This window comes from Notamacropus eugenii, chromosome 4 (assembly GCF_028372415.1).
Source record: "Notamacropus eugenii isolate mMacEug1 chromosome 4, mMacEug1.pri_v2, whole genome shotgun sequence".
Lineage (NCBI taxonomy): Eukaryota > Metazoa > Chordata > Mammalia > Diprotodontia > Macropodidae > Notamacropus > Notamacropus eugenii.
Genome location: NC_092875.1, coordinates 443,696,682 through 443,718,858, shown reverse-complemented (window position 1 = coordinate 443,718,858; position 22,177 = coordinate 443,696,682). Strand labels below are relative to the sequence as shown.

At 37.1% G+C, this 22,177-nt stretch overlaps 1 protein-coding gene across 9 annotated transcripts in view; it reads right to left on the bottom strand.

The window, feature by feature from the left end:
- The window catches only part of SKIC3 (SKI3 subunit of superkiller complex), a 112,186-nt gene that overhangs the window by 13,451 nt on the left and 76,558 nt on the right, over positions 1 to 22,177 (bottom strand). For 7 of the 9 annotated variants that reach the window (XM_072606093.1, XM_072606096.1, XM_072606092.1 and 4 more), the window contains 6 exons: positions 19,428 to 19,481; positions 19,133 to 19,241; positions 11,529 to 11,657; positions 6,633 to 6,754; positions 3,296 to 3,454; positions 603 to 755 (listed from right to left, as the gene is read on the bottom strand). In XM_072606093.1, the coding sequence (XP_072462194.1) occupies positions 603 to 755; positions 3,296 to 3,454; positions 6,633 to 6,754; positions 11,529 to 11,657; positions 19,133 to 19,241; positions 19,428 to 19,481 (726 nt within the window). Of the gene's footprint in view, positions 1 to 602; positions 756 to 3,295; positions 3,455 to 3,815; positions 3,947 to 5,480; positions 5,613 to 6,632; positions 6,755 to 11,528; positions 11,658 to 19,132; positions 19,242 to 19,427; positions 19,482 to 22,177 lie in introns of those variants that run through there. The other 2 variants (XR_011966440.1, XM_072606098.1) reach the window with 2 other exon arrangements.

The following is a 22,177-nucleotide window of genomic DNA, read 5'->3' as shown; positions in this document are numbered from 1 at the left end:
TGCTGTGTGAACCTGGACACCTCATTTTACCCCCTGTACTGCACTGTCCTTATCTAGAAAATGAAGGGGGTGAGTAAGGGTCCTTAAGTCCCCTACGAGAACTAACAATGTAGGGGGAGTGACAAATTACTGATGCATTCTGGGCAAAAATGGCAATCTGCAGTATTAATGACCTGTTCTTGATTACTTCTTAACATACACCATCAGCATAAAATATAAGTTGTTGGGTTTTTGTTTTTTGTTTTTGTTTTTTTTGCTAAAATTCATTCGAACAGTTGTAAAACAAAATTGTGGTCTTTCTCTTCCCTGCTGAACTCTCTGCTCTCACAGGTAACAAGTCTAAAATAACATGACGTTTAAAAGGAAACCAAAATTGAAACAGGATAACATAAGAACTTTCTGAATATAATAGCTATGCTGGAAGACTATCATCAATTTAATTTAACAATCCAATCCAACATAATAAACATATATTATGTAAAAGGCTCCGTTGCTAGAGAAAATAAATAAGACAAATGGAAAAATCGCCTTTGCCTTCAAGAAGCTTGTGTACTACTGGGAAATGGAATCAATTGTTCATTGTAATTACAAAAGGATCTTACCCTGCAGACTTCCAGGGCAAGTAATGCCAATCTCAGTAAACTTGAGAGTTTTCCACTCCAATTACTCTGCTGGGATGCCACCTGGAGACTCTTTCTGTAGCACATCTCTGCAGCACCCATCATTCCCTGAGACTGGTATACCTGTGCTAACCACTAGAGGAAAGGGAGAGACCAGGAGGTTTTTGTTACTTATACCCATCAAATATCACTATGTTACCATGTTTGGTATTAAATTTAATAAGCAACATGATTCCCCACTTTCCATAATTTCATTACACCTTTGGAATTGCTCTAGGTTTTTATTAAATTCTAGATTGTGTTGATACTGAAAGCATAACAGAGGCCTAGAGAGTGACAGATTATTTACTCAATCCTGCAAATCCATATCCCACTTGAACCATCCTTATTCTGAAGTCTTCGGAGGGTGGGTCTTCTGAAATTTTAAATCAGCTATAAAGAAAACAAGGAGAGCTCATCTGCTGCAGCATCTAATCTTCAATTACAAGGCACTAACAAAACTTATTGTGAGCATCACACTCTGAATCTAGAATTAAAGTAAACTAAACCACACATCATTTTGCAAGCAAAGATTATATCAAAAAGAACCTATTAAACTTCACTTTAAGTAATACAATGTTTAACACTTTTCAGTGATTATGACTATAAAGCAAGCAGGTTAAAGACTGGAAAAAAACTGTAAAACACCTGTAAATAAATATAAATATCTATATCAAAATTCCCCTTAAATTTTTCTGATGTTTGAGGAAAAAACAGGACAAATAAGAACATACAGGTTAGTCTTAAGTAAAAATGAATATACAGTGTGATAGTGTGAAACGTACTATAAAAGAGCATAGCACAATAACTGATGTTCATCTACCACTTTAAAGTCTAGATGCCTTAAACATGTCTGATCTGCACAACAATCCTGCATGATTATACACTTCTCCATGTGTGGCAACAACAATTATTTCAAAATGAAAATAAGAACTTTAACTGGTCTGGCAATCAGCCTAGGAGATACCTTTAAAGGTACTAATCACCCAGGAAGGTAAACTACCTCAACTTATATGGTTGCTGCAAGAGACCAAAGCATCCCTAAAAAAGGTGTCAAGAGTACTTTTGCTACTAACAATTGAATACTTCTAAAGTTCTTACTATGAGTTTTGCCTAGAATTAAGAGGAAGAGAACAGGCTGGACTGCCTTCAAGAACCTGAAAGGTTCTTTAATAACCCAAAACGTTTTCCAGAAACAAAGACCTTTCTTTTCAATGCCATCATTCTATTAGTGTTATTAATATCATTGATATATGGAACATAAGAGGCTCCACTGAAAATGTACATTACACATAAGGTAATGAAGAGGTGTAACACATATGAGGTCTAAAGAGAGGAAATAAAAAGAAATGAAAATGAGTATCACACATAAGGCAAGAGAGAGGTACGATACATGAATAATGAAGTTCAAAGAAGATGAAATAAAACGATGTCATTAGCATGATTAAAAATGAAGACAGGAAGATCTTGTGTCAAGGGTGAGAGATAATAGGTGGATAAACAGTCCAAATGCTCTTTTGGTAATCTTATAACGTTAGGACAGAGTCTCTCTTGGGCTGACCTTTCCCTGCAGAATTTTAGTTCATTGGATCCTACCTCAAATTTCTCTCTGTCTTTTGAAAAGTGTTCTTCTCTAAATCTAGTGTTCACATTAGGTTATGCCTAACTTTCTTTATCACAAATTTTAAGACAAATGGGTCACTTGCCCCTAAATAGCAATCACTGCCATCATTCCAGCAATCAGTTCCTCCCTGCTGGTAAAAAAAAAAAAAAAATTCTCCCTTATTTACTCCTCTGGCTTTTGAAGGATGAAATCTTCCTTAAGTCAAGTCAAGAAGTTCTGCTTTTGGCAGAGAGTTTCAATAGACATGCGAATAAGCTGAGCTCATCCCTCCATGCCAGACCAGTAACCCATTCCCACAGCTCTTCCTGTAGTTCCTCTTCTGTTCTGTACCACAGATAATGAGCTCTCCAATGGCAAGAATGTGTCTATTTCTGACTTTACTGATGTTCACCCAAATGTTTTCTACCATTGTTTTCTTTCCTCCTGCTCTCAGATTTCCTTAAACTTTTTTTTTTGGCTGAAGTTAAGAATTAAGATGCTTCTACTTGGTCAGCTGTTTCTATGACTTTTAGAAACTGAAGATCGCTATTGTAACCTACAGGCCTCTGAAGGGGTATAGCTTATACAAAAGCAATAACAGAGGTAAAAAACCATGTGGAACTGCATTATCTATGGGGAAGATATACCTACATATGCAGTGTATTCTACAGGGAAATCACTCATTAAAAAATGGCTAAGTTTTAGAGTCATAGAATATAAAACACCTGACTTAGAAGGGGATGTCAAGCATCACCTAATCTAACCCTTTCATTATGCAGAAAAATAAAAAAATAGAGGTCCAGAGAGGTCCAGTTGTCATGCAGCCAGTTAGTGACAGCGCTAGAATAGGAATCCACTTCTCTAATCTTCTGACTACAATTTTTTTTCTTTATTTTAGCTATTTAGACCATGTAGTGAGTTTAAGGGACTTGCCAAGACAAAGTTGATTAAGAAATGCAATACCCCTTCAATTCTACCACTTACTTAGGTATTCTAAGGTGCCTCATTAGAACCAAAAGAGAAAATAATTTACCTGCCAAGCTGAAAAAGATGTTGAATTAGACACAACTGTTTTTTGCAGCTCTTCCAGAACAGCATCTGGAAGATGTTTCTGTGTCTGCAGGAGAGGTTTACACTGAATTTGCCTTAAAAGCAGGAAGACAGCTGGTTGGTCATGGCTACTTTTTAAATGCTAAAAAAAGAAAAAATAAACAAATCAAAACAAAATCAGAAGGACATTGAAGAACTTAAATTCCAAATACAAAAAAATCATTAAGCTACTTTCCCAAATGGGGGAAAAAAACTCTGAAAGAATATAGTTTAGTCAATAAAATAATGAAAGCATACACATTCTTTAAAAGCAAGTCATTAACTATGCTACAGTATGGTTCATATGGAAACTTCAGATATAATACAGAATAAACACTACTTGCTAGTCAAATCAATCTTTTTTTTAATCAGTCATCCTGAAATATAAATTTTAACCTCAAATATTGAATTACACATTTCACGTATGAAGATGACATAAATGACACAGACATCAGCTTTATTACCAACAGTGGTAATGGATTTGTATCGACTTGTTTAGTTTTCCTTGTAAAAGCACATATGGACAGCCTCCAGTTTATAAATGCCTGACATGAAGTCTATGTATTCAAAAAGCCTGCATCTCATTCTTCCAGCTCTGGAAGAAAGGAGAAATAAAAATTAAAAAAAAAAAAAAGAAAGAAAGAAAAATTAGGTAGAGAAAAAACCCCAAAAAACAAAAAAGCCTTGGAGTATTGGAAAATCTTTGCATTCAGAACTGTAGGAAGCAAAGAAATTGTGAGAGGAAAAACAAAACACTGCTTAACCTGACTCCCAAGCCGGGCGGGGCCTACACAAATCATTCCTGCCCTAAAGTCTTTTTTGTCCCACTGTCTGAAATCCCACCAAAATAAAGAGATTTGATGGGGTCATTTTAAATAATACAAACATTTCTAGGAGAATAAGAAGGTGCCCCCGGTCAGTGTGAATTAGTTCAGGAAGGAACTTAAATATCAGGAGAAAGATGGCGATCTTTTTCATGACCTATGTAAGTGAATAATAATAACAATATAACAACAGCTGGCATCTGTGTGGTGTTTTGGGGTTTACAAAGCTTTTATATATTATGTTTGATTTGACATAAATAAAAACCTTGTGAAGTTGAACTACATTACTTAAGTCCATTTTACAGATAAGCAAATTAGTATTCAGGGAGTTGAAGTGACTTCTCCCTTATTGGGCACCTAGTGAGGGTCAGAGGCATAATTCAAACCCAGGACTCCCCTACAATGAGTGTTCTTTCCACTACATTTAGGAGGAGGAGTAGGTAGATAACTTTGGGCATGAGGGCGTAAAAGGGGGATCATTCTAGATTATCAACTGAATAGGATGCTGCAGTAGAAATCTTAAGGCAGCATAGAACGTCAATAAACAAGAAAGGGGCAGCATCAAAGACAAAAACTATCCAATAACAAAATTTTGTCTGGGTCAACCCAGGAAATGTGCAATATATTCCTTGTCTTTCCTTTCCTCTTCTCTACACCATCCATAAATATGAACAATAGTTACTACTATACTTCAGCTGTGTTAGGAGGTATGTAAGCTTTGGTAGACTTGGGAACCTACCAACCATTTATAATAAGGAAAAAAAGTTCTAAGTTCCAACAATAGAAGAATAATAGGTGAACTTTTGGTATATCAGGCTAACCAAGTCTAGCTGATGATCACATTAAATGAGTAAAGCTAATTAGTTTATATAGATTTCAAACCTATAATCCTGGTCTCATTAGTTTTTATTTTAACCCTAACATCAAAGTATGAAAATTTAACTTAAAAGATGAAAATAGTTAAGGAACAATTTTGGTTAGGAAGAAAAAATTATCCCATTTTTAATGAAGAACGTACAAAAATAAAAATTTCAGGTAATCCCGAAAAATTTTTGTAATTTTCAAACTTTATATTTAAAGACTATTAAGTACTGTTTCTTCATTTTTATAATGCAACTAAGTCTGATTTAGTCTGACACTGATTTATGACCTCAGTTAAGATCTAGAAAAACAATTAGTCAGGAGGTAAATAGCTTAGTTAAGCTAACTAACCATAAAAAGAAAGAGTTAACTCCAAACCACCACACTCTACCATACCCTAATGGAACATACAATATTACCAAATTATTTTTCTATAAGCAGGGATTTTTCCCTTCCCATGAAAGGGGAGATTCAGACTTACCAATAATCCCTTGGGTGTCAAGAGATATAAAAATGATATATTTTCTTCCCCTTCTTCCACTATTTCTTCTTGCTCTAATATGAGATTTTAAGATTCTAATAACAAGAACACATCAATTATCTTTTCTTCAAAGTCAAAGTCTCACGGTAGATCAAAAACAAATAGTGTAAGAAAAGGGGGAAATGAGAGCTAATGTAACATAATAGATAAAAGAGTGAACCCCTGGGTTCAAATCCCACTCTGCCATTCACTAGCTGTGTTAACCATGGGCAAATTACCTAACTTCTCTAACCCTTGAGGACCTCTATCAATTATAAAACTTATTTATGAAGTTACAGATGGGCTTCAATCTGCACTGGTGGAGGGAGTTCTTATGCTGATGAAATCAGAGATCACTGGAGGTGTAAAAGTAAAGCACTGATAGAATTCTACCAGCCTGGAAATTCTTTGCATAAGGTCTTGGTTGTATTGTGCATCTATGACTCAAGCTTTTTTGGATAGTGTGGAAAAGTTGATTGATGGTTAGATAGCAAGGAATTCATTTTGTGACTACAGAAATTCCGAAGTGATTGATAATTAGGAAGAATTGCAATCTGTGTTGGGCATGGGAGTTCCCACATCACTCAACTCATCTATCAGAATTAAGTATCTAGGACTGGGCAGAAGCAGGAATGGCATAAAGTAAAAAGGCTAAAGTCTTTACAAACAGAACCTAACACTGCAATGACTTCTTTTTTCATTCCCAGTAACTTAAGCAATTTTCTGAAAGTCTTTAGGTGCTACCTCAGCTAAAGAGGGGCTAAGATCACAAAAAAATCCCTTACCACAGCAAGTGGCATAGTTTGGGGAAGACATCAAAAGTAAAAATATTGCCTTGTGTTCACAGTGCTAAGGAGATACTAGTGAGACCTTCTTTCTTAATGGCAAAGTTTACCTGATTTCAAAATCTGTTCCAAACGGTATCATGACCCCCCAGTGCAGTGGTCTTACCACTCTTACCATATGTACTCCAATAAGGTTTTATTCTAAAAGTAGAAGCAATAAATTATAGTGTGTGCTCTTCGCCAAGTAATTCAGATACTGAGAAGTCATCTCATTTTAGCCTATCATAGTACCTTTGTGCAGAGAGCCTCAGCTTCTGAAATTTTCCCTTTTTCTATTAAACCAGTGAGAGCTTGACAAAGAGACCACTTTTCAATAGTCTGAACGTAGTTTTCAGGAAGGTCTTTTTCTTTGACTGCAAATAAAAACAAGTTTATTTTTCTTTTCAATTCTAACTTATGCTTATACAAAATTAATCAGCTGCTAAAACTTGTCCACTATTATCACTATGGAACTATAATATGGAAGAAAATTTCCCGCCCCATGAATGAGAGCCCTCACAGTCAAAGCTAAGGGTGTCAAAGGCTCAGGGATGCTATATGTGGTTGGAGGACAAGTTTAATACAGTCCTTAACATACAAAGCCAAGCTTAGTAATTCTCACCTAAGACACATGGATGCCATTCTGTTTGGACAGTTGATGCAGGAAACGACGGTACAAGTGACTAAGTCTAGACTCATTCTACAGCCACCCTTGCTGACAAACCAAAAATAAAATTTCATGGTATGCTCTTATCTTGGTCTCTAATTTCTAACACCCTAGAAAGCTAAAGGGTAAATATATGATAAATACTATCAGAGAGGTCCCCTGTGAAAAAAATGAGTAGTATAAGTAACATCATATATTTAAATTACCCTAAGTCTGAAAAAGGCCTGGGATATATCAAAGTCTCATACATACACACAAATTTACATGATAGATAATGGTTTCAAATCAACCCTATACTATTTGTGCCTTTTATATAAAACTACATCATAGCTTCTACCTAATTATACTACAAGCTACAGAACCCATAATAAATCTGCCCCAGCAGAATGGAAGCTCCTTTAGGAAAGGGATTGTTTCATTTTTGTCTGAATCCCCAGGGTCTACCATAATGCCCAAAATACAGTAAGAACTTAAATGTCTGTTCAACCAAATTGCATTAAAGTATCTTTAAAGAGGGCGGAGCCAAGATGGCAGAGTAGAAAGATGCACATACTCTAGCGCTTCCCCCACAGTCCACAAAATACCTGTGAAAAATGACTCTCAACAAACTTTAGAGCAGCAGAAGCCACAGAACAACAGAGTGAAAGAGGTTTCCAGCCAAAGGTAACCTAGAAGGCCAACAGGAAAGGTCTATCTCACAGGATGCTGAGTGGAGCCCAGCCCTGAGAAATAGGACTTTAACAGACCTCTGGGGCAGAATTCCCAGCAGGGAGGATCCCAGATCCCTTAACCTACAAATGACAAAGAAAGCTCCAAAGGTCAGAGTGGGAGGGCTTTCCCAGATGGGAGAGAGGGGAACAGGGTCCCCCCAGAAATGGTCTCAGGCAGCAGCAGAGGCGGCGGTGGCAGCAGCAGCAGCAGCTGGCAGCTACAGTGGCCAAGGAAGCAGCCTGGTTCAATTGTCCAGGCAGCTCAGCTTAAAGCTTCTGGGGGAACTGAGCAGCTGATCTGAATCTCAGCCTTGAGCACAGTACTGGGGGGAGGAGAGCACTTGGACCCTCCTCTTGACAAAGGATTCAGAAGTCAAGTAACTGGCTGGGGAAATGCCCAAAAAAGGGGAAAAAAGTAAGACTATATAAGGTTACTTTCTTGGTGAACAGGTATCTCCTTCCATCCTTTCAGATGAGGAAGAACAAGACATACAGTCAGAGGAAGTCAAGACTTCTGCCGCCAGTACCTCCAAAATGAATATGAAATGGGCCCAAGTCACAGAAGAGCTTGAAAAGCGAGTCAGCAGCTTGCTAAAGAAGAATCCAAAAAATGCTGAGGAAAATAACACCTTTAAAAATAGGCTAACTCAATGGGAAAAAGAGGTCCAAAAAGTCAATGAGGAGAAGAAGGTTTTAAAAAACAGAATTAGCCAAATGGAAAAGGAGGTTCAAAAGCTCCCTGAATAAAACAGTTCTTTAAAAGAGAGAGTGAGCCCCAAGAGATCATAAAAATGGGAAAGGGTCCGACATGTACAAAAATGTTTATAGCAGCACTCTTTTTGGTGGCCAAAAACTGGCAATCAAGGGGATGTCCATCAATTGGGGAATGGCTAAATAAATTATGGTACATGAATGTAATGGAATACTATTGCACTGTAAGAAATGATGAACAGGAAGACTTCAGAGAGGCCTGGAAAGACTTATATGATCTGATGCTGCGTGAAAGGAGCAGAACCAGGACAACTTTGTGCACAGCAACGACTACAGTGTACAAGAGTTTTTTCTGGTAGACTTGGAACTTCACTGCAAGGCAAGGACTTAAAAAATATTCCCAATGCTTTTCTAAGGCAAAATGCCTCCTGCATCCAGAGAAAGAACTGTGGAATTCAATAGCAGAATGTTGCAGATCATTTGTGTATGTGTGTGTGTGTGTGTGTGTGTGTGTGTGTGTGTGTGTGTATGTGTGTATATGTGTGTGTATGCGTGTGTATTGCATTCTGGTTTGTCATGATTTCTCCCACTCATTTTAATTCTTCAACACAGCATGACTATAGTGAAAATGTATTTAAAAGGAAATGTATGTGTAGAAACTATACAAAATTGTATTTCGTCTCGGAGAGGGAGGGTGGAGGTAGGGGGGAGGGAAGGCAAAATAATAATCTAAGTTACATGGTGGTTATTGTAGAACACTGAAAATAAATAAAATTAATTAATAAAAAAATGAAAGAAAAAAATAAAAGATAGAATGGAGTTCAGGGAAGCTAATGACTATGAGATAAACCAAGAAGTTAAAAAACAAAACCAAAAGAAAAAAATAGAAGATAATGTGAAACATCTCATTGGAAAAACAACTGACCTGGAAAATAGATCCAGGAGAGACAAGTTAAAAACTATGGGACTACCTGAAAGCCATGATCAAAAAAGAGCCTAGACATCATCTTCCATGAAATTATCAAGGAAAACTGCCCTGATACTCTGGAACCGGAGGGTAAAAAAATATTAAAAGAATTCACTGATCACCTCCTTGAAGAGATCTGAAAACAAAAACTCCTAGAAATATTGTAGCCAAATTCCAGTTTCCAGGTCAATGAGAAAATATTGCAAGCAGCCAGAAAGAAATAATTCAAATATTGTGGAAATACAATCAGGATAACACAGGATCTGGCAGCTTCTACATTAAGGGATTGAAGGGCTTGGAATAGGATATTCCAGAAATCAAAGAAACCAGGATTAAAAACCAAGAATCATCTACCCAGAAAAACTGAGCACAATACTTCAAGGAAAAAAATGGTCATTCAACGAAATAGAGGACTTTCAAGCATTCATGATGAAAAGACCAGAACTGAAGAGAAAATTCGACTTTCAAACCCAAGAATCAAGAGAAGCATGAAAAGGTAAACAGGAAAGAGAAATCACAAAGGACTTCCTAAAGCTGAACTGTTTACATTCCCACATGGAAAGATAATATTTGTAACTCTTAAGACTTTTCTCAGTATTTGGGTAGTTGGAGGGATTATACACATGGTAAGTTGATTAGGAAGGAATGATATGTAAAAAAATAAAATTAAGGTGTGAGAGAGGAATATAATGGGAGGAGAAAGGGAGAAATGGAATGGGGCAAATTATCTCTCATAAAAAAGGCAAGAAAAAGCTTTTTCAATGGAGGGGAAAAGGGGGAGGTGAAAGGGAAAAAGTGAGGCTTACTCTCCTCACATTTGGCTTAAGGAGGGAATAACATGTACACTCAATTTCGTATGAAAATCTATCTTACACTACAGGAAAGTAGGGGAGAAGGGGATAAGTGCGGTGGGGAGCATGACAGAAGGGAGGGCAAATGAGAGGAAGGGGGTAATTAGAAGTAAACACTTTTGGGGAGAGATAAAGTCAAAAGAGAGAATAGAATAAATGGGGGAGGAACAGGACAGGATGGAGGAAAATATAGTTAGTCTTTCACAACATAACTATTATGAAAGTCTTTAGGCAAAACTACGCATATATGGCCTATATTGAATTGCTTGCATTATCAGTGGAGATGGTGGGGAGGGAGGAAGGGAGAGAAGTCAGAACTCAAAGTTTTAGTAATGAATTTTGAGAATTATTTTTGCATTTAACTGGGAAGTAAGAAATACAGGTAATGGGGTATAGAAATCTATCTTGCCCTACAAGAAAAGAGACAAGATGGGGATAAAGGAAGGGAGGCGTGTGATAGAAGGGAGCGTAGATTGGGAAGGGGTAATCAGAATGCTCGGTGTTTTGGGGTGGGAGTGGGGAGTGATGGGGAGAAAATTTGAAACTCAAAATCTTGTGGAAATGAATGTTGAAAACTAAAAATAAATAAAATTTAAAAAAAAAGAAATAGGAAATAACAAGGTTGACATCAACCAACAAATTATAGACAACTTAGGGATAAAAGGAAAACTACTGCCAAATTAAAAACCAGATTTAGTTCTGATTTTAAAATAAAAAACAAAAAACAAAATCAAGGGCTGAAGGATTTAAAATATCAAAACAAAAGGAAAAGAATTTTGATTATTTCTGCCCCTTATTATTAACTACACTTGTTTAGATCAACTAGATAAAAACTCCAGAAATGGTAAAAACAAAAAAACTGGTGTTTGGGCTGGTTCCACTTGTTTTTAGCTGACAAAGTTTCTCTTTTCTTATTCTGATGACTGTCAATAAATTTGCTAATTTACACAACCCAAAATAAGACCTATCAAATTGGTAAGATCCTTATTTTGGTCATATGCATAGAATAAAATTTAAAATTTTTATGTTTCCTAAAATAGGCAGAACTGTTGATTTTTTAAAAATGTTTTAAGACAAACATCAAATGGTTATCAACTAAAATTCCTTAAGAAACACATTTACATAATAAAATGATCCAAAATTAATATTTATTTCATTGTATTTAAATACTTAAAGTTCAATACTAAGTTCAATCTAAAAGTTTTTTAACTAAAAAAGTTAAAAAAAAGTTTTTTCACTTACCTGTAGCAGAAACAGTGGTTAACAATGCTATATCCAACTCTGTCCTCTTTGGCTGTGTGTTATTTAAAAGAGCCAATGTGTTGTCAGCATAACAGGCTGCCATCAGTCCTGCCCAGACAGCAGGATCATCTAAAAATACAAACCATAATAAAGCATAAACTTCATTAATATGCCAATATTCTCTATGAAGAGTTCTTCATAGAACTATAAAGGTAAAAAGTACTACATATGTAAGCAAAGGAAATGATTTTTAGCTCCTAAAAATCCTGAGTGAAGAGTTCAGTGACTTAAGGGAATTTTGACTAATCAAGGTCACAATATTGACAAAAACCAAAAGAAGGCTTATCACAGCACTTATCTCTCAAGATTTATTAGTAATTTATTCATCCATTCCTACACAAAGAATGTAAACACCTTCTGTAAGTCTCTATTTATAGGTAGTCTGTTTATAGGTACTTGATTAAAGTACCATATTAATGAGGTCAAAGTCAAGATCAAGGTATCAAAAGAGTCAGGTAGCTTTTATTTGTTTCCTGACTATCACCCCTAATTCTAGCCAGCTGTCATACAGATCCATACTTAAATAACTAGGTCATTAAAAAAAATACCGTGGATAGGTCATCAAAAATTAACCACCTTCACTGGGAAAATAAATCACAAATCTTAATGATATTCACTCAGTAGCAATATCCACAAATGTGAATTAGTGATTAAATTCAACAAGTATTTATTAACTACTTTCTATAAGCCCTGACACTGTGCAAGGTCAAGTTCTGGATATAATGACAGTAATAAAGAGAAATATCCTACTATGGAAGTGTAGTATAATGGATAGGTCACCAGAGCTGAAATAAGACTCAAAAACTTTTAGCTGTGTGACCCTGGGCAAGCCATTTAACCTCTCTGTGCCTCAGCCTAAAAATGAGGGTTTTAAACTCAATGGCCTCTAAGGTCCTTTCCAGTTCTAAATCTAGGATCCTATGATTCAGTTCTATCCTTTAATTTTACAGCTGAAGAAAATGAAACCCAGAAGAGGTTAAATCAGTCAACCAGTATTAATAAATGCCTACTTTGTGCCAGGCATTGTACTAAGTGCTGGGGATATCAAAGTTCATAAAAGTATCAAGTTCCCCATCAATTCCCACCTGAATGCTCTCCTGGACTTCATCATGGTCTCAGAAAACATGATTCTGAGAAGCTCTGAAATTCATGCCCTTTTAGTGTGGTTATGGAGAGGGTAAAAGGTGAACGCTGGGGAGCTCCTCCCTCATTTCCATTGAAAGAGGGTACCTAGGGCAACCGTTTCTTATTTCCAACCTTGCTGCAGGATTTCACACTTCCCATGCCTGCTACTTCCCCTAATCTGACACCTTTTTTTAGCTTCTTTTCAAAGATTGATTGATTTCCCCCATTAGATTGTGAGCTCCTTGAGGGCAGGGACTGTCTTTTGCCTTCTCTGTATCCCTACTGATAGAAAGTGAGCACTTAACAGAGATTTACTGACTATTAGTGACTATCAAATGACAGAGGTAAGATGTGAACCAGGTGCTCTTTCCACTTGGGCTTAGTCTTGAAGAAAGCAGGAATTATAAGAAGCAGAGGTAAAAATGAAGTATATTTCAGGTATGGGAGACTGCCAGGGCAAAGGCCATTCCTTAGTCTTCCTTCTGGGTTATAATGGCTGAATGTGAGAGCTGCCATGGTATTATAAACAAGGGTCTATACAATAATAGCTTATGTATCTACCTCTCCTCAACTGCCTGAGATCCACATCTGCTTGACTTTTCTATAAGCAGGAGTGTTTTTGCTAATTAATCTTGTGCAGGTGAAATCCTGTTTTGAGAAATGTCAATTGCAATGAAATTCCAAATGCCAAGCAACATGGGCCACCAAATTCCTGTACAACCAAAGAATTCAGGGAGTTCTCTGAAGTTCATTGCATAAATAATAAATGGATGCAAACATCTGTCATTTCATAATTTATTTCAAGCCTTCAACAACCAAAATAAATTTCAGTCGTACTACATTTTCTGTCATACTAAACAATTTGTCATACCAGTAACTTAAAAATCAAAACTAAGGGGCAGTAATTTAAAGTAATTTTTTTTTAAAAAATCTTTTGGATGCCAAGAGCTTTTTGTCAAGTATTTCTAGTCAGTATACGCTCATCCAACATGACTACTTTTCATTAAACACCTGACATCTATATGTACTTGAGTGTTGTTGCCAATGGGAAGTAAACTATTAATTTTGTGCAGGTCAATTCTTGTTCTAAGAAATGCCAAGTGCAAGGAAAAATTCTGTCAGTCACATACAGGGTGATCACTTATTAGCAGAAAAATGGACTACATGCAAATTGCAGTATTATTAAATAATTCAGACAATTCATTTAAGTCTATTCTAAATAACAACATTTGAACCATAAAAATTACTGCAAATATGCCAAACACTATTAAAATAAAATAAAATTAAGCTAAAAAGAACTGGTCTCTAAGTTCTGAACATCATTTTTTCTTCAGGTCACAAGATGTCTGTAAATTGTCACCATGTTCATTTTAAATGTCTATAATACATTTCTGTAACAGAAGCAAAAATCCTTTAAAAACCTAAGGGAGGGTCATATGCCAATTTCAAGTGGCAAGGCAGCAGATAGGAGAGTGGGGAAAAAACTACCTATACCTACAATTAAATCAGGATAAGGAGGAGAGGGGAGGTAGCAGTGAAAAACTAAGAGGAAGTTAACAACCAAAGGCTCATTTTAGGGAGTGACCCCCTATAGTTTAGATTATACATACACTCTAAAACATAACTCATATTATATCAATCAAGTAATGAAACAATCCACAAGCATTTATTAAGCACCCACTATATGCTAGGCATTGTACTACAGGCAGGTAAACAAATAAAAAGAATGAAATAATCCCTATAATGGAGTTTAATGAGAAAGACAACAAATAACTTGTGTATATGTTCAGAATAAAAAAAACACAAAAAAGTTAAATACTAGGTAGTTTGAGAGGGAGGAAACTAGCAGTTAGGGGATCGGAAAAAATTTCATGGCATCCTTAACTATTATCTTGAAGGAGAAGAGCACTTTTATATGGTAAAGATGCAAAGGGACTACATTCCAAATCTGAGGAGCAGCCAGTGCAAACACAGAGGAAGGAACAAGAACCTACCTGAGAATCTTAAAATTATTATCTCACAACAACCCTGTGAGGTAGGTGCTATTAAAGAGAGAGGAGAAGTATCTTGTGTTAAGTTCTGTGGGATCACAGTGTTGGAAGGAAGTGATATCCAACAAGGCTTGAAAACTAGGTTGAGGCCAGATTTTGTAAGGCTTTAAAAGCTTGAGAAATTATATTTTATCCTAACAGTAAGAGGAAGTCCCAGGAGCTGACTGAGGAGAGTCATGGTCAGATCTGAACTTAAGGAAATTTCCTTCAGCAGCACTGCCTAGAAAGGTCACAAGGCAGACTTTGTCTGGTAAGTCAGAAGCACAGCCAGGAGGTGAATGAGGTTGCCAAGACAGAAAAAAAGTGTAGTGAGAAAAGAGAAGCGGGCCTAGGACTGAACCAGAGGAAACATCCAGTGAGGAGGCACGATGAGTCAGCAAAGAAGGCTGAAATTATAAGAGCAGTTGAGGGAAAGGTAGAGGGAGGCAAGGAGAAAGGCGAGCCTGGAGAGATGAGCACCACAAAAATCCAGAGAGAAGACAGCAATTAGGAGAGGGTGCTCAAATGCAGCCCAGTGGTCCAGAAGGTTAAGGCCTGAGAAAAGACTGTGAAATTTGACAACTAAAAGATCACTGGACACAGTGATCACTTTGGACAAAGAAGTTTCAATTAAGTGATGAGGTTAGAAGCCAGATTGCAAAGGGTTAAGAAGAGGAAAGAATGGGGGAAGCAATAAGTGTGGGCAATGTTTTTTCTAGGAGGTTTGCTAACAAATAGAGGATAGCTATATGATGATAGCTGAGAGGAAGGTAGAGTACAGTAAAGGCCTTTTAAGGATAGGAAGAACTAGGCACATTTGAATATAATAGAAAAGGAACCGGTACATAGTAAGAGATTAAAGACTGGAGAAAGAGGTGGGAGGATACCTGAGGGGATATCTGCTGGAGAAACTGGGAGGGGAAAGGATCAAAGGCATACGCTGAAGGACTGGACTTGGCAAGGAAAAGAGTCACCTAAGTAATAGAGATTAGAGAAAGGGAAAGACTGAAGAGCAGGAAGAGATGATGTCAAAAAGTTTTGATATGAGAAGTGGAAAATAAAAGAAAAAGTCCTCAGTCGAAAGGACGTGAAACTTTTGAGGAGGAAGGAGAACACCTAGAATCATACTTGCAATAAATGAGATAAGAAATCAATTGAGGAGGAACAGAAGGATTGCAGCGAGGTGGCAGAGTGGAAAGAGACTTGGGCCTAGAATCAGGAAGACCTAAGCTTAAATTTGTTATCTGACACTAGTTATATGACCCCTGCCTTTGTTTCCTGAACCACAAAACTGATAATAACAAAAATAATCACAGTGCCTATCTCCCCAGGCTGCTATGAAGATCAAATGAGATATTTGTAAAGTGCTGGCACATAGTAGGTGGCATATAAATGTTTATCTCCTTCCCTCTCTTTGCTGCAGTGAGGACCCAGCTGAGGTAAACTAACAACTGTAGTGTACCAGTAAGCCAGTTTGGGAACATCAAGCTCCATTCAGCAGCATCTGAGTAGGAACAGAGGAGATGGACAGTGGGAGTAATCCAGGGTATATCTTGTATATATACTTTCTTTGTAGATATTTAACTCTTGCATCCAGCCCCTTGTCTGTTTCCACACAGACTCGGCCCTAAACCAGGCATTCATCACCTTTGACAACAGCCACAATGAACACTTAATTGGTCTCCCTTCCTCAAGTCTTTTTTCTCATCAATCCACCCTCCATTCCACTGCCAAAGTGATTTTCCTAACATGAAGGTTTGACCAGGTCAATCTCCTACTTAATAAACTCCAATGACTCCCTTCTATGCATGCTAACTTTACTCAATTTATTCTCTGTAATTTATTCTGGAGGGACAGAACTCTGGTGGTAGAGTAATTTTCTAGCTCATGGGGGCATATTAGGACCTAGAAGAGCCAAGAGTACCCCTTAAACACTCCAGCAAAAGCTCTAAAAGTGCACCAGAACGAATAGCTAGAAAGAAGACAAAACCAAAAATAGCTACAAGCTCCTCCATCCAGTCCAGGTTTACACAAGAAAACTACCAGAACTCTGCACAAGCTCTTAGCAGAGGAAAACCAGGACAGAAAGAAAACATAGCATGTAAAGCATCCCAGGCCCAAAGCAAGATAGAGAGCCCGACCAAGACCCAGCTCAGTGCCTGAGCCAAACAAGAAAGAAAGACAAGACCAGCACCCAGGCAGCATAGCATTCTGGATTCCTACATCAAGCCAATACTAGAAAGATAACTACATCTAAGCACTTGAAGAGGACTACACAACAATAAAGTGAATATATTCCAATAAGATGAAGAAAAACAACTGTCCCCTCCAAATTCTAATGTCTGCAAGGATCACAGAAGGAGTTCAATAAGACAGAGGTCCTGGGGAGTGTTTTTGTTCTGTTTTGAGGGTATTTAGAGAAGAAAGAAAAGGAATAGGGAAGAAGAGAAGAGAAAGGGAAGGGAATATGTTAACTCACATTACAGACATCCATGAGAAGCATATAAAAACACGGAGAAAGGGGGAAGAAAATAGGTATCATGGGAACCTCACTTTCATCTAAACTGAATAAAAAGAGGGGTGAACACAAACTTTGCTACAGAACTAAATTCAACATGGAAATAAGTGGCAGCAGAGACAATGAAAAAGGGAGCGGTTTTAAGAAGGAAAGTAGGATTGATAAGGACCAGCTATAAGCAAAACAAATTCAATGGGATAGTGCCATGTGCTCAAAGATAAAAACAGGAGAAAATCTCAGAAAGGCTGCATACTGGGCTTGAGAGCAAAGGAGAAATAATAGTATAAAAGACCGAGGAGAGAAATCCTGGTCAGGATCAACAGTGATGGCAGTACAAAGAAAGGCAGGTAGGCTACCGCTGGGCTCTGGAGAAAAAGGAAGTGAATTATGTTGGAGGGAGGGGAAGGAAGGATGGAAAAGTATCACTTAAAAAGTATCACATGTCTGTTGTGACTACAGCAAGAGGCTCTTGGTTTCCAGGGCTCTTTCCCCTCAGATACCCTACAGCTCCCACATGGGGTTCTTACCCCTTAGTTCCGATACCTGAAAGAGCCCCATCCTCCAGGCCACAGTGAGGGCAGGCCTTCTCACTGATGGGGTCAGGAATGCTGGCCTGCCAAGATAACATGCATACAGCACTTCAGTTCTACAAGGCAGGCCTGAGGTCTGGGGGTAGTTGATCATTTCCAGACAGAAAAGCTTCCCTTGTAACAAAGAAAACAAGTTCAGCAAACCCACTGCCACAACCATACCTGGAAGCATGAGCAGTGGTGGCACCAAGAGCACCCCACGTCTCCAAAAAAAAAAAAAAAAAAAGGCAGTGGCTTTTCTCATCTCTTTTCCTGGAGGGGCCAAACTTCATTACTAGTCATTACTGGTCATCAGAGGCAGCTGTTGACCCACTGGATAGAATGTTGACCCTGAAGTCATGAAGACCCACATTCAAATCCAACCTTAGGCATTTACTAGCTGTATGACTCTAGGTAAGTCTGTCTGCCTCAGTTTCCTCAACTGTAAAATGAAGATAGTACCTACATCACAGAATCATTATGAGGATCCAATGAGATACAATTGTAAAGCGTTTAGGACAGTGCCTGGCATGTAATGAGGACTTAATACATTCTTGCTGCTTTCCCATTTTCCATCATAATTACAATGGTGCAGCTTTGTGTTAGTGTTCTTTTACAACCACATGATGTAGTGACTGATTAAGTGACCTTATTTAACCTCTCTGGGGCTTAGTTTCCTCACTTGTAAAATAAGGAGGTGGGACTAGAAGAGTCTTCACATTCCTTCTAGCTCTAAATTCTATTCCTCTAACAAATTTATGATCAGATTGTTGGTCAGGACTAAGTGCCCACTGGCCCAAACAATAAGCTCTCTTGGACCTTTACATCATCATCACTAACAGAATTGTATGCACAATAAATGCCTGGTAAATCTTTTTTTTTTTAAACCAAAATGATAATCTTTTCCTTCAAAACCACAATGCTCTCAGTTATGACTAAAAACACACACAGAAAACAATTTAATACTTATAATAAAATCTCATTAATTTAAACTAGAATAGAATGGGGAAAACAGCTCATTTTATTTACACTTATTCTATGTACTCCAAATAAAACTGCTGTACCTTAAAAATAAAATTCACTTTTCAATAACTGCTAACGAAGTATATTTCTAAGTACAGGTTCTACTATGTCTGTTTTAATGAAGAGGCAAAAACCATATTCATTTATCAGTACCACTTGCATATAAACAAATGATATGCTAAAATATTAAAGAAAAGATCTCATAAAAATCCCTTGTAATTCTGGAATGTGAATTATTAAAGATGATATCATTAATTATGTGATTTTTATAGTTTTCACCTGGAGATAGTAAGACTGCCTTTTGAATGGTCTTCAGTGGGTCATTTTTTTCATCTTCTGCTAAATTGCTTCCCATTGCCAACTGATTGACTGCAGTATACAGTAAGGCCTGTATAATAAAAAAGAACCGGTAAATAATCGACTTTTATGATTACATGTCTCTCAAAAATTACATGGCAACATGACAATGATGTGACATTAACTCTACATCACATTTCAAAGTCATTCAATTCTCTTATACTAATGTGATTTATAACAAGGTGGTATATTTCTTTGCAACAAGGGGAAAACCAACCTTTCCATGATTTGAGTCAAGTATATGAGCCACATGTCCTGCTACAGCTCCACCCTGAAATATAAAATATTGAACAATTACATTTTGATTGTTTTTTAAATTTTTTATTTACTAAGAAATTAATCAAACACAAACATTTCTACAAAAAAGAAGATACTTAAGACACATATATGAAACTAATACACACAATATATATGTATATTAAATACACAGCTATGTAAAATTTATGAGGACATTAACAAAAGTGCTCTATTTGTTTAGGTCCTCTTCCATACTTTTTCTTTTCTGTGCATTTTAGGAAAAAAATGTTTTATTGTTATACCTTTTTGAGGGGCTTTTCTACCACTACCTACTAACCTACTACTCCCTGATACCCTTTCTCACTGAGAAGTCTTCCCTTGTCACAAATATGTGAAGTCCTAGAAAAACAAAACAACACCTTTTCATTACTGATTTGAAAAATTAGGGTTTTTTCTGCTCATCCAACCCCAATGTTTATATTGATTCAAAGCAACTCATTATTATTGTTAGTACCTGACTATAATATTTCTCAATAATTTAAATTGCTATGATGCTAACAGATTTTTTTTTAAGCCATAATAATTTGGTATCAATTAAAAGTAACTAGCATGGGTAATTATCCTGAAAATTCCCATCTCCAACTGCCTATTGGATAGCTTGAATGGGATGTAGCATCTTTAACTCAAAGCCCTCCTCTTGCCATGAAGTACATTTCCATCCTCTCAGTCACTCATGTGTGTTATTCTTTCCTTCCTCATCTCTAACTTCTCTCATCCCATACAATTTTTACCCATGTCCTCTCATAAAGCACAGGATCACAGATTTACAACTGCAAGGGACCTAAGAGATTAATTCCCCAATGCCTGGAACTCTCCACCTCTGCCTCATCTCTGCCTCCTGGTATCCCCGGCTTCCCTCAAGTCCCAGCTAAAGTCCCACTTTTTACAAAAGAAGCTTTTCCTGATCTCCCTTAATGTTATCTCCCTACAATTTATCCTGTATACTTCTTGTTTGTACATGGTTATTTGCATTTTGACTCCCCTAGGAGACTGTGAGTACCCTGAAAGAAAGGACTATCTTCTGCCTTTCTTAGTACTCCCAGTACTCAGTAATGCCTAGCATACAGTAGGTGCTTACTGAATGTCTGTGGACCTGATGTGATATTTTCTAATTAAAGAGAATAAAAAAAAAAAAACTTGCTCCCTATTCACATAAAATGCTCTGTGAAAAATTATAAAATCTTCAAATATTAGTAAAATTCACTCCAGTGCTCTTTTACCATTTCAATACCATGTCAATCACTAACTCAATCTAGACAGCTTAGGTCAACTGTGAATCCAAACAAAGTACTACTATACGTCTTTTCAATCAAATCAATCAATTCAGTTTTTAATGGATCAAAAGAAGTTTTTCAGTTGGATCAGAAGGAAATCTATAGTAAGACACTGATTTTAAGTGGCAGGAGTAGTACTTCCTTGAGAAACAACAGAAAAATGTGTGCTTAAATTTCCAGCTTCAAATCTACGATCCTAGGAAACAGATTCTACGTGTGGAGAGAAAGTTTCATGTAACTATTTTTCTATTATTTGTGAATTTTTATTCTTTTCTCATATATAGACATCAGCTGTGCTTTGATACTAATTACCCTTCTTAAGATCTCTAAACAAAAGTTATAGTATCAGAAGTATAGACTGCATCATTAAAAGAGGGATAAGATCCCATTATCATTGGCAATGCTCATATCCCAACATCCCTGGAAGTCCTATGCAACTAATAATAGGCATATAGAGAAAAAGAATCTGTTCATTGAATGAAACATAAAACACATCAATCAAAGAATTTGAATTGGAAGGGATCTCAGCAACCATCTAGCCTAACTCACTCCTGAATAAGCATTCTCTCTACAAAATACCTGACAAGGGATGCTCCAGATTGTTCTTGAAAGCCTTGAGTGAGGACATTACTAAGGCCATTAATTCCAGCTGGGGCCAGCTTTAACTGTCAGGAACTCCTTTGTTAAATCAAGCCTTAAAAAGCTTGTTTGCATCTTCCACCATTTCCTCTAAGCCCTCTTCCACTGACAGATAGCCCTTCGATGCCCTGGGCCTGTCCTGTTCTCCTGTTCTCCAGGTTAAGCACCTTCAACTCTTCTTCCCACAACAAGATCTTAAGGTCTTTGACCATCCTGTTGTCCTCCCTCTATACTCTCAATAGCTCAACAGTGTCCCTTCTAAAATGAGTTGCCCCATTACCCAATTAATTTGTTTGAATTATAAGTATCTGTAGACAAAATGGAAAGATGTGGCCTAGACAACAGTATACTGTAATCATTAATGGAACGGTAACAATGTGAAAGGAGATTTCTATTGAAGTGCCTCAAGAATCTAACCTAATTCATTGTTCAACACTTTTGTCAACGATCTGGATCCACAGACAGCACATTTGTCAAATGTGCCAATGGAATGAAGTTGAGAGGGACAGTTAACCCAGTGGATAACAAAGTCAAGCTCCAAAAAATATCTGAAAAGGCTAAGACAAGGATTTAACAAATTGAAATTTAACAGGCACCATCTTATCATCTTTTATATTTATAGAGTGTTTTGAGATTTGCAAAATATTTAACCCATGTTTTTTCATTTGAACCTCAAAACAATTGTGAGGCAGGTGCTACTATTATCCTCATTTTAGAGAGGAGAAAAATGAGGCTGAGAGTAGGTAAGGGACTTGCC